The 12,831-nt window shown below is 37.0% G+C and overlaps 3 protein-coding genes across 5 annotated transcripts in view; 1 reads left to right on the top strand and 2 right to left on the bottom strand.

The window, feature by feature from the left end:
- Positions 1-531: 531 nt before the first annotated feature.
- nkap (NFKB activating protein) lies at positions 532-4,224 on the bottom strand. The gene is made up of 8 exons (XM_016567843.1): positions 3,533-4,224; positions 3,327-3,407; positions 2,096-2,160; positions 1,877-1,978; positions 1,756-1,795; positions 1,483-1,671; positions 1,209-1,358; positions 532-908 (listed from the first exon to the last, which is right to left on the bottom strand). The coding sequence occupies exons 1-8, from the start codon at positions 3,856-3,858 to the stop codon at positions 734-736; spliced, it is 1,128 nt and encodes a 375-aa protein (XP_016423329.1). The 5' UTR covers positions 3,859-4,224; the 3' UTR covers positions 532-733.
- Positions 4,225-5,600: 1,376 nt separating this feature from the next.
- LOC107752008 (transcriptional regulator Kaiso-like) lies at positions 5,601-9,606 on the top strand. Of its 2 annotated transcripts, XM_016567845.1 has the most exons (3): positions 5,601-5,748; positions 5,940-5,945; positions 6,686-9,606. In XM_016567845.1, the coding sequence occupies exon 3, from the start codon at positions 6,691-6,693 to the stop codon at positions 8,602-8,604; it is 1,914 nt and encodes a 637-aa protein (XP_016423331.1). In that variant the 5' UTR covers positions 5,601-5,748; positions 5,940-5,945; positions 6,686-6,690; the 3' UTR covers positions 8,605-9,606. The 2 variants fall into 2 exon arrangements, with proteins under 2 accessions (XP_016423331.1, XP_016423330.1); XM_016567844.1 differs by lacking the exon at positions 5,940-5,945 and having other exon boundaries at positions 5,601-5,745; positions 6,689-9,606.
- Positions 9,607-10,714: 1,108 nt separating this feature from the next.
- LOC107752010 (transmembrane protein 255A-like) overlaps positions 10,715-12,831 on the bottom strand; it is a 7,895-nt gene continuing 5,778 nt past the window's right edge. For both annotated transcript variants that reach the window (XM_016567847.1, XM_016567846.1), the window contains one exon: positions 10,715-12,101. In XM_016567847.1, coding sequence (XP_016423333.1) covers positions 11,958-12,101 — 144 coding nt within the window. In that variant the 3' untranslated portion in view covers positions 10,715-11,957. The remainder of the gene's footprint in view (positions 12,102-12,831) is intronic.

A 12,831-nucleotide genomic window follows, 5' to 3' on the forward strand; every position in this document is an offset into this window, starting at 1 on the left:
TATATATGGTTATTTGTATGTATGTATGTATCAAGAGCTCCTGTAAAACCACAACAAATTAGTTGTGTTTGCGCACACTTAAGTGGTGAATAAAGCTACTTCTGATTCTAATATAACTAGCATACGTTTCACTTTTTGTGATAAGCACCCCTACAACAACTTCTGAACGTGAACGGTAGTGTTTTACTCTAGCATTACATAAAAAATTTCATTTTAACATGAGTTTAGGAACTGAATAATAAAAAGGAAAAATACAACACTGCTTAGTATTTACTCTATGAATTCAATATGCACTGATTCTTATTTAAGCTACAAAAGTTATTTAGTTAAGAGCAGTGAGTGATTTTCTCTCTTTTGTTCACGGCCCCAAATATTGCAAGCCATAGCGATTTGCATATTGCGATATGTACATTTGCGATATTTCGATAATTTCTATATATTGCACAGCCCTATTCTTGATGAAAGCTCCAGCATGACAGTGGATTACATGACCATTTTTATTTAGATGCAACACACATTACATGAAGGGAATTTCTTGTTTGTAATAAAAGAAACCTACACATCAATTTTAGTTCACAAGCCTCTCACTGTGAACTGTACAGGAGGATGCCCAAGCAGACAAAAATGAATACAAACACACATTTGTGTAGAACCTGTGACTTAATCACATTATGTTTTATGTGAAAAGAAAAATAATGACATCCCAGCTGAAAATATAATTCTGCAGGACAGTCTACTTCTCGTCTTTGCCTTTAGTTTTTCTGTACACCATTTCCCTGAAGCTGGAAAGGATTTTGCTTTCCCTCTTTCTCCTTTCCTCTTGGTTAAAGGAAGCAAGAGCTCTCTTCTCATCAGCACTGTAGATCTGGTTTTCCTTTCTCAGACGCACAGCCTCCATACGCCGATGTCTGAGGGCATAAGGAATACAATTTACTCCACCTACAATTATAACGGTTTCATCTTTTTACTTAAGATTACATTCATTTTATTTTTGTGGAAACCATGATACAGTTTTTTCAGGATTCTTTGAAGAATAGAAAGTTCAAAAGAACAGCATTTATTTGAAATAGAAATCTTGTGTAACAAATATATTTACACTTTTGATCAATTTAATGCATCCTTGTTTAATAAAAGTGTTCATTTCTTTCAAAGAACTGACAGCAAACAGTAGTGTATGTGCACAAATGTACAATATAAAAGCTTCATACCTGCTTCCACTCATGACATAGCCACATTTCTCAAACTCTACAATCTCATTACTAGTCAAACCGATTTCACCTCTTCTTGGAATACGCTTTCCTGCTTTGACAAACTCTGCCATGGCCGCACCTTCACCTGGTAGCAAAGCGTGGCCAAAACTATGGGAAACAAGACACAAAGGCACAAAGCTGTAACCTTCGGTTCCAGAGACAGGATCAAAAATGACTTAAAAACAACCACCATTATCATTAAGCAACAGTGGAGGAAGAATCAATTGCTCACTCCAAAGGTTTGTCATCTTGGGACAAGTGAGTGAGAGGAGCTTCAGGTCCAACAACATGTTCTCCAACACCAGTTTTCTCCACCCATGAGATTTCATTGACATCCTCCTCTTCTTCCTCTGAATGTTCACTGCTAGAGCTACTGGACGCCTTGTGATCCTTCTTCGCCTTCTTCTTCTTTGATTTTTTCCTGCGAGGACAAAATCATGGCATCGTATGAAACTAATCAAGCCTTGCTGATTCAACACACTACAGATGAAAACAAGATTCTTACTTTTTACTTTTCTTCTTTCTTTTCTTCTTTTTCATCTCTTCTGCAAAACAAGCAGGTAACTGTTTATATAATCTTACACACAAAAATAATTTGTTTTAGAACAAAAATAAATGCCACAAACCTTCAGAATCACTTTCTGACTCACTGTCCTCCGAGTGCTTCTTGTTCTTTCTCTTCTTTGATTTCTTCTTCTTCTTCTTCTTTTTCTTTTTCTTCTTTTCCTCTGTAGACAAGATATCAGACATTTAGATTATTTATTCAACAACTTCTGGTTCATATTCGGTAAACCTGCTGTGAAAAAGCACATTGTGTGTAAGTGAGATGTTAAAGAATCATTTACCCTGTGAATTTGAATCAGAGCTGCTGTTCTTCACGTCCTCTTCTACAGGAGTGTGCTCATCTGAGCTATTACAAGATATTAGATGAAAGCATTTAAGCACAGAGTATATGATGAATATATTACTGTACATAGACTGTTTTTGAGTTTCAACTCAATTTAAGCTATTGTCACTGTACAAGTACAGTTAAAATGTCTTTTATCACTCAAGCACAGGTTTAGTTTTTTTTTAAATAATGTAGAAAAACAAAGAAAATGTAGTAAGATTATTTTTTAAATATTTTTGAAAGTAGTCTTATGCTTACCAAGACTACATTTATCTGATTAAAACAGTTAAAACAGTAATAGTCAAATTATTACACTTTAAAATGTCTGTTTTCTAATATGTTTTAAAATGTAATTTATTCCTGTGATGTAAAGCTTCATTACTCTAGTCTTCAGTGTCACATGATCCTTCAGAAATCATTCTAATATGCTGATTTGCTGCTCAAGAAACATTTCTGATTATCAAGGTTAAAAAAAAACAGTTGTGCTGCTTAATATTTTTGATTAATAGTAAGTTAAAAAAACAGCATTTATTTGAAACAGAAATATTTGTGACATTATAAATGCATGTCCACTTGTTTCAATCAATTTAATGCATCCTTGCTTAATAAAAGTGTTCACTACTTTCAAAAAACCGACCCCAAACTATTTGACGGTAGTGTGTATTTACTCAGAAATGCAACCAAAATATAATAACATGAACATAACTGAACTCTGAAAATTGCAAATACTGTATCTCAGTTGGGACATCCACAACAAAAAAAAATACACAACTTTTTTTTTTATTATATAGAAAAAAAATAATGACGAAAAAAAACTACACGAGACCAATCTCATGTAGAAAAGAAAAGCAATGACAAGAGTCAAGAAAGTCTTTTAGTTTTGTGTTTTCTAAAATCTGCAAATCTAGTATGTACACAACAAAATGAGGCACCCCAGTTGTGGAAAATTACATTAATACAGAAAAAAAAAAAGTAGTTAAAACTTGTCAAATATATTCCATAGTGCAGATTTCCAGATGAGGCTACATGAGAGTGTCAAAATAAAGGTGCGTCTTACAAAATATATGTTGATTTATGTGTTGCATTTGTTCGATGTATTAACAGATAGTGATGTATCGTTAGACCCCTTTTATACTTTATAAAACATATAACAGTAGACACTGATATATGGTATTTAATGAACTCACTCAGGTTCTCTGACTCTTGGAGAATATCCCCAGACCTCTGGACATCCCAGTTCACCAATTCTCTCACGTTCCTGCAGACGCCTTGATAGAGAAAAGCAGAAAACAAATAAAGGTAATTATGCACCGAAAACAATTCCTTCATCATGCTCAGTAACTGCTCGTGTATGCTCGCTAATGAAGACACCACAGACTGAAGTGTGTCTGACCTCGCGATGAAGGCGTCTTGTCTCTGTCGTTGGGCATCATCTCTTCTCTCATAGTAATCCGATCTTGATCCGAAGCCGTGATCTCGGTCTCTCTGATCTGACCAATTTAACCGATCTCTTTCCCTTGACCTGGAGCGACTGCGGGAATTCTCTACTCGGAACCGGTTTCTTCTCCTCTCTTTGTCGTTGTATCGCGATTTGTGATCGTCTTCATTCTCGTGTCTGCGGTTCTTCAGCCCGTGGTCCGGTGAGCGGCTGCTGGAGCGGCTGCGTCGGCGTCTCTTCGGGCTCACGGCGCCGGAACATTTTACGTCCAACTCGGGCATTACTATAAACTGTATTATTAACTTTAACGTTAATTTAATGACGATTGGATAGTATTTTAGTTAGGTAGGTCATAAAGCGGCCTGCTAATTACATTTTGTTGGTCATGTCGCAGTTCACCAGAACTAACGTTAGCAAAGCTAGCTAGATAATGATTTTAGCGAACTGCGATTTCGATTACTTTAGCTAATGAGACAAAAAATATGTTAATTCATATAAATCACGGTTATGTTGAGACTCACCACGAAACCAGTAAACAACTTAAACGCGGGTCATAGGACCAAAATGTTTACTAGCGTCGTTGAAATCCAAATTGTGCCTGCTTGTGTTACGTTTCCCTTATTCTTCTATTGTGAAGAATTGTGTAGCAAGACGCGCAATATCGCCCCCTGGAGACCTGGAAGGCGCATATTGAAACTATTCTTTTTTTGCCACCGAAATGGCACTCCATTCTGTTTTGGATTGCTTTTTGAATATGGAAAATGCATGCTGATTTAATAATTTGTTCTTGTAAGTATAAAGACAGTCTATGACAGACATATCTGGGTCACCTAATAGGCTATATGACATGATGATAGCTTTTCATTCATGAATACCAAAATACCAAAATTGCATTTATTTATTGTTTCTTTTTAAGCAACTGACAGCTTGCCACATGAGTGTCTGAATGTATATTTAATATATTACCTTTATTTAACCAGGAAAAAAAGACTCACTGAGATTAAAATCTTACAGGAGTGTCCTAGCCAAGATAGGCAGCCAAGTTTGCATATACAGTACAAATAAACAACATAGTTACAACATACAATACAAAAACCAACATATAACCAATTAAAAACAATTACACACCCTTAACTCGCTCTCTAGATTACGTAGTAAAAACCTAAAATAATTATAAGACACCAAGTTTTGTAACTTCACCTCCTTTTGGAGATTCCAGTCTGAAGTGGCGGCATATTTAAAGGAGGTTTTTACCAAGCTCAGTTCTGACAAGGGGCACACAAAGATTATAATTTCATTGAGAATGTAATGAGTAATTGCCAGACGAAATCCTTTGAATAAAACAACAGAGATAAAATGGCAAATAATCCAATATGGCTTTATATATAAACAGATAATCGATGTATTTTTGTTTTTACTGGGAAATTTTGTTTGAATACAGGATTTACAAAAGGTGTTTGAAACTAACACAAAACCACTGCTAGAGAGAATACACATTTGTAATTTGGACTTTTGAAAACCTGATAGTTACTGAGATGTATATATGAGACTGATAACACTGTAATAACACATTTATACAGTCTACGACATGTCTATGACCAGTCTTGTCCTGCCAATAAAGCACGTTGTAATTTTCCGTTTTTAAAATTCTTCTTCTTCTACATCTTAATAATAATAATAATAATAATGTTTATTTATATAGCACATTTCTACAGACTCAAAACTGAAACTATATTTCTTTAGTTATTTTATTTACAAAATACCATAAAAGCTTCTTATATTATACTGATATGAAAAATGATATGGACACTTTTTCTAATATGGGAAAAAACTGAAACAGCAATGTAAAACTCCTAAAGCTTTTCAAATGTATGTAATTTGCCCCTATTTGTACTTAACAAAATCTCTGTATTATTGCATTACGCATTTGTTTTCTATATGCCTATTCATATGTGTGCAAATACAAGTAAAGTTCAAGATAAAATCGTTCTGTCTCATTACCATTCATCACACGTCTGTTGTGCGCGACGCCTGTCGGCTGGAGGAGGAGAGACTCGCTCGTCTCAGACAAGAAGGAACTCGATCTCCGTTGTGTTGTCCACGGCAACCGACACACGTTATCGCTGTCATTATTGTTTCTCAGCAAAGGGAATCGTGGATTCTAACAGGTATAGGATTTTGGAAATTCATTTCCAAGAATGTGGGAGATTAAAACTTGAATTCACCTTATTTAACCACATACGCGTTGCTGTGCATCGCAGAGTCAGATAGGCCTCGCGCTGCCGCCAAACCAGGAAGGAGAGTTGAATTGAGCCATTTGTTTTTGTTTTCACGCAGACCGCTGCACACCGGGGTCCTACCGGTTCTGAGTGCTAACATCAAAAAGCTGTGGCCTCACAGGAATAGTATTTCGTTTGATCACGTCAAACGCATTAGTTTTATGTCACTTTTCCAGAAGCGTATGTTTTTATGCTTGGCTTTTGTTGCTGTACAATTAGCCAGCTAACGTTAGCCTGGCTGCGATTCTCGTGTATATCCACATTCTGTTGCTTTTAATTTAAAAACAATAAAGTTGTATTCAACTTTTAAGTAATGTTTAGATCGACATAACAAATTGAGAGAAAAATATGACATGAAAATATGATTTGTCATTGATAGACAGCTAAAATGTGTTTGTGAGAGTATATCTTGCAGAAATGAAAGCACAACGTAGAAAGCTTTGTAACTTATAGGGTTGTGTTAATTAGGCCTGTCGCAATAATCAATATATCGACTTATCGCGCAATATATGTTCATGACCTCAATAATTTTTGGTGACGCAATATATCGCCCATTATATTTACTTAAAAATTTATGTCACCATGTTTTCTATATTCCACTTGCGCCTGTGTCTTTTGCAGCTTCGCGTACATTACTTGGTGTAGTCATGAGGTGCTAGTTCAAATGTAATAAATGCTTCTATAAAAAAAGTTTCATCTGCAGATATGGCTTTGTTCAGGGATCTGTGAATTGCATTTTAACACGGTTTTTAATAGATTTCATTTGTTCTTAATACTAATATGTTCAAACTGTTAAAGTATATTAAACGTTATTATTCCCCTTTCCCCACAGGTATGTCGAAACTAAAGCTAATATCTGCAGCAGACACTCAGTACCCAGCATCACTGTTGAGGTCCATCAATGATGAGCGACACAGCGGTTTATTCTGTGATGTCACCATAATTGTGCAAGACCGCAAGTTCAAGGCGCACAAATGCGTGCTGTCTGCCTCGAGTACCTATTTCCATCAACTTTTATCAGTCGCTGGACAAGTTATAGAGCTGAACTTCATCAAGGCAGACATATTCGATGTGATCTTGAATTACATATACACGTCTAAAATCTACAGAGTTCGATCAGACAGACTTGAGGATCTCATCAGCGCCGGTCAGGCTTTGGGCGTGACGTTCATAGCCAGTTTAGGAACGCCGCTTGCCCAAGTCAAAGGATTACCGGGCCTGTCCAAAGAAAGTGACAACAACAGCATCAGTTCCTCTGAGAAGCATGAGACCGGAGGTGAGAATATGCCAATCATTACTGAGACGTTCTCACTGTCTGCTGAAGAATTCAACATGGCGTGCGGTAATACGGAAAAGGAAGTGGACTCGGACAGCGATGATGTTCTTTTCGTCTCAAAAACAGAGGCTCCTCAAGCTCAAAAGACCAAGATATCAGATGTTAATGACAAAGCAGGAGGGCCAGAGGCTAAAAAACAAAAAGTCACAAACGAGGAAGGAATTGCCTCTAAGGATTCAACAGCCCAAGAGAGAAACAACAAGCTTTCTTCTGAAAGAGACACGTCACTCCAAAATAACCTTGAGCCCCAGCCAGACGTTGTGCTCCTCTCGAACCCAGAAGCCTGTAGCAGTGTTCTCACTTCTCCAGTAAGAGCAAGCTCAAACAGCGAACCCACCACCCCAGCTGGCGTGAACAGCCTTCCTTCAGATCCTCACAGCACCTCGCTGCCTCTAGACAACAACGAAGAGCTCGGAGTCCATAAGAAAAAGGTCCTTCTAGAGCACTCGCCCGATCAGCCTGGAAAAATCAGACTGTCGGATGTAAGGCCGACATATAGCACCAATAACGGACCAGTACCAGCAATAAACTTGGCCCCGTCAGTGTTGGGGAAAAAGACGATAACATTAGACAAAGCCTCGGAAATCGATTCGCTATCGCCTGGTTGTAAAGTGTATGCCAACATTGGTGAAAACACCTACGACATTGTTCCAGTAAAAGAGGATCCTGTAGAGGGATCGGCTCCTGGTAGGAAATCGCAAATCCCACACAGTGTTCCCAGTGTGACCATACACTCACCTCAAGGAAAGAAAAATTCAAAGCTGGAGCAGGAGGATCACTATGAACTTATCATGGATGGAAAGACCTTTTACGTGTGCATTGTGTGCAAGCGTCCCTATGTGTGCCTGACGAGCCTCAGGCGGCACTTTAACACTCACTCATGGGAACGGAAGTATCCGTGCCATTACTGCAGCAAGGTTTTCGCCCTGGCCGAGTACAGAACCAAACATGAAATCACTCACACGGGCGAAAGACGGTACCAGTGTTTACTGTGCAATGAAACGTTTCTCAATTATCAGCTTTTGTCCACCCACTGCAAGCAAACGCACAACCAAGACCCGTCGGGAAGGAAAGAGAAAGATGACTCGTGCAACAACTTGTATCGGCTGCTGCCGTGTAAAACGTTGCAGTTCAAACCATATTCCTTCGTGTCCGAAGACCCGGGGGGGATTCCGGTCATCGGTGAAGATGGGACTGTCCAACATGTAAACCCAGACAAAGAGCACTTTACCAACCAGCCACTTCCAGCTAGCCAAAGCAAAGCACTGACCTGGGATGACATCTTTGTAGAATCCGAAGCACAAAACAGACCGGCGGCTCACGTTCGACCGGGTTCACCTCCACGGCCTATCGACCAAATAAATGCCGAAACCAAGAATGAATTTGAGTTTGTTATACCAGAGACATACTGAGCATGCTTGTGCACTGCTCTGGCTCAGGTGCCTTGTTCATTTGTTTGTGTTTTAATTTGAGGAGCGGGTGGTCGTGGTTCTCTGGACCATTTGATTGAAAAATCAACTTCAGTATCCATCAACTCATGAAAGTTGTTTTAAGGTGCTTTAATGTGTATTTAGAAAATGTATTAGTGTTGGTTTACAGTTCAGTTTCACAGTCCATTACTGAATTGTAATAATGCTTCGTCAGATAATATGACTAAGTAGATAATACATATTTTATGTACAGCTACATTAGACCTGCGTAGAGCTGATCCTTAATATTTTCTATTCCCGTTTATGTTCCAGACATTACAACCCTGTTGGATGTAATTAGTAGGGATCAAGTACAGGCTGTTTGTTACAGTTATTTTTACAATTATATCATTTTGAGAGTGTTACATAAATCCCAAGTCCTAAATCAAATGTAATGTAACTTCAGAGTCAGCATACTAAATTATGCCTTTCATTTTCAAAGTTTCATTTGAAAGAGACACTAACGTTGTTTTATTTTTCTTGTCAGCTTTTTATGGTAGTTATTAATGATTGTTTGGCACTAGATAGCAGTTCATGTTCATGGCAGGTTTCGGTCCTGCAGTAAGAAACAGTTTGAATGTTTGTATTTATAGTTTTTGATTGTCAGCAGGTTTTAAGATCGATGGAGTAAAAATGTGAAATTTTTATGTCATCTGTCCAGTAATTATGTTTTGAGGTTGTTTATTTATATGCTGGCCATATATCCTGATATAGTTTCCCAGACAGTAACCGAGACCTGAAGAGAAATATTCATCCCTCCTCCGCTCATGTCTAGAGAAACAAGATACTGAATTGTCAGGGTAATCAAAGGATCATGTTGGTAATACAGAGGACCTCTCCTTTACGGTTGAATATTTTGTACATTTATCATTTTTTAAAATTATTTTTTCAGCATAGTTTTATTAATTATTTTAGCTTTGACTTCAGTCAGAACTAGTGCTTTAACACCATAACCATGTACATGATAGATATAAGACCTTCATTTTAACAGTTTCTTCTCTTATGGAACCTATTTATTATTAGGTCTTAGTGTGATATAGAATGAAATAAAATTTTGAAGAAAGTACACATGTATTTCTTTTATTTCCAAGAGCATCATGAAAGTGATTAGTATTTTTCAGTATGATAACCACCAGTCAATATGAACATTCCTGTCTCTATATCAGAGTGGATCTTGTCAGTGAACATATTATAATGCACTGATACATGAATGTAATCTGTAAGGTTCCACATGATGAGGGATAAAATGGATTCAATGGTCAAATGCCAGTGGACATACTTGGAAATGCATGTGTGATAATGAAGCAAAAAATCTATGCCAGCTATTCAGTTTATATTTAATACTGCGCTGAACTATTAGACTTTAATTTTAAGATTTTAACATCAAATGTAAACAAATGCTTTCATGTGACATGAATGTGGTCAAAAATTAACAATAGAGGCAAAGATCCAACTTATGAGTTTTCTTTATAGCATGTGACTACTACTACCACCAGGAAGTAATAAAATCATCATATTAATATCTCTACTCACATCAGTAAAGGACAATGTTCTTGATATAAATCAAGCAAATGAAGTAAGTGTATAGACATGACACTCACAGTGAACACGCAAACAGATGAAAAGGAAAACACTAAGTCTTAAGACCCAATTCTGTTGTGTTATGAGAAGGCAGTTTGATTGTTCAATATATGTACAACATATACAGCATTGCACACACACTGATATATTTGCAATGTGGAGGGACTTCCTGTTATTACGTAGTGAACAATTAAAGTGTTTAAATTTGTGTACGTTTATATAATGGGTACTTATAAAGCTAAGCTTCCTTTTTACATTCTTTAAATCCTGTCATTTTTTGACAGAAACAACGGCAACAGAACGGCAGACGAATGTGAGGTGTATAGGTTTTGAAAGTCCTCTCATTCTTCATACCACTGTGTAAGAGCTTATTACTTTGCATAAATCAAGCAAAGGATATTTTTGTCACAAAAGATTATTAGAATTTGTGACATGATTGTGTGCTTGAGTAATAAAATCATCATATTAATATCTCTACTCACATCAGTAAAGGACAATGTTCTTGATATAAATCAAGCAAATGAAGTAAGTGTATAGACATGACACTCACAGTGAACACGCAAACAGACGAAAAGGAAAACACTATTAAGTCTTAAGACCCAATTCTGTTGTGTTATGAGAAGGCAGTTTGATTGTTCAATATATGTACAACATATACAGCATTGCACACACACTGATATATTTGCAATGTGGAGGGACTTCCTGTTATTACGTAGTGAACAATTAAAGTGTTTAAATTTGTGTACGTTTATATAATGGGTACTTATAAAGCTAAGCTTCCTTTTTACATTCTTTAAATCCTGTCATTTTTTGACAGAAACAACGGCAACAGAACGGCAGACGAATGTGAGGTGTATAGGTTTTGAAAGTCCTCTCATTCTTCATACCACTGTGTAAGAGCTTATTACTTTGCATAAATCAAGCAAAGGATATTTTTGTCACAAAAGATTATTAGAATTTGTGACATGATTGTGTGCTTGACATAATGCAGAAGAAACACCACAAATTACAGGTTAGATCATAGATGCTAATGAAGCACTCAGAACAAAAAGTAAGATTCAGCCTAAATATATGTACAGTTCTTCGCAATCTAGCTGCCCGAAACAGTTAAAAATAACTCAAGTAATTATCTAGAACTGTGTGAATACAGTCAATTCTGAAGACAATAAAGTGCAAATCAATTGCTAGATAAGAGACTCATCCTCGTGCAGAGAGAGCAGAGGCAACGCAAAACACTTTGTGCCACTTTGGAAGGGAGAAGTTCACATTATGGAGTTATGCAGAGGAATCTCAAGTGGGAGACCCACAGACGTTACCTATAACAGGAAAAGGAGGCGAGCCAGGTGGAGCTGTACTGGAAGCGGACACATTTTAAGGCATATCTGTGAACAGTCTTGATCTCACAGTCAGGCTAGTTGTTATTAGGTATAGTCCTCTTGGATTGAGGCTACATGATGTGAATATTTTACACATCGGGTTTGACTTGAGAGAATGTTGTCAAGGTTTAATGTTGCATATTACATCTGCTGAATGGTGATGAGTGACTGTGGTTAATGCTGTAGTCTCTCTATACTTAACCCGCCGCACAGGTGAGCCTCCTCTGCAAAGGTTGTTAATTCAGAACGACGATTGTTCACTGATGTGGTTTACTTATATACAAAAATGCCAACGCCAGTTCTCTCTTGACAGGAAAATGTCTTCCTCAGACTGGTCCCTTAGGGGCTGTATGGCGGGGGCTTCTCATCAGGTGGGTAATAAGGAGGAGAATAACGAGGCGGGATCATATTTGGCCACATGAGACTGGCTCCAGACTGGGAGTCATCAGACAGGCCTGAAGCGTCAGGAAACATGCTGGCACCCTGTGAAGACACATAACCACACATATCATACACCATCAAAACATATAAAGTATAATCTCTAATGCTCTAATTTAGGGTTATTCTTTTGAACTAAAACTAAAACCATAAAAAAATTGTTATTTGAAATAAAATAAATGTTCACTGAAATAAAATAAATTAAAAAAAGCTTAAACTTATTAAACTTACAAGGCAACATTTGTCATTTTCCCTTAGTTTAAGTTTAGTTACTAAAATAACCAAAAATAAATAAAGTGAAACTAAGAAATACATATTACACAGATATTTAAAAAAAAAAAAACTATTATAAAAATGCAAAAAACACAACAAAATATTAATTCTTTATAATTAAAGTGAAAACAGAAAATATAAAAATAAAATATAATTCAAAGTATTAACAAAAACTTTAATAAAATAAGTTAAAGGGGTCATATGATGCGATTTCAAGTTTTCCTTTCTCTTTGGAGTGTTACAAGCTGTTCATGAATAGATAAGATCCCTAAAATTGCTCTCAAACCCAAAGAGATATTCTTTAGAAAAGTTAAGACTCGTCCACGCCCTCCTAAAACGCCTCGTTTAGACACGCCCCCACATGTCTACATCACTGTGTGGGAAGATTTGCATAACGCCGCCCAAATGTTCACGCAAAGAAAGAAGGCGTATTTTGATTCTCGCTGCCACCGCCGCCGCCGCCATGTGTCGTGAGACGCTGTGTGTTTCGTTATGAAAGCGA

Source organism: Sinocyclocheilus rhinocerous, unplaced genomic scaffold (genome assembly GCF_001515625.1).
Source record: "Sinocyclocheilus rhinocerous isolate Xijiao unplaced genomic scaffold, SAMN03320098_v1.1 scaffold662, whole genome shotgun sequence".
In the NCBI taxonomy this organism is placed as follows: domain Eukaryota; kingdom Metazoa; phylum Chordata; class Actinopteri; order Cypriniformes; family Cyprinidae; genus Sinocyclocheilus; species Sinocyclocheilus rhinocerous.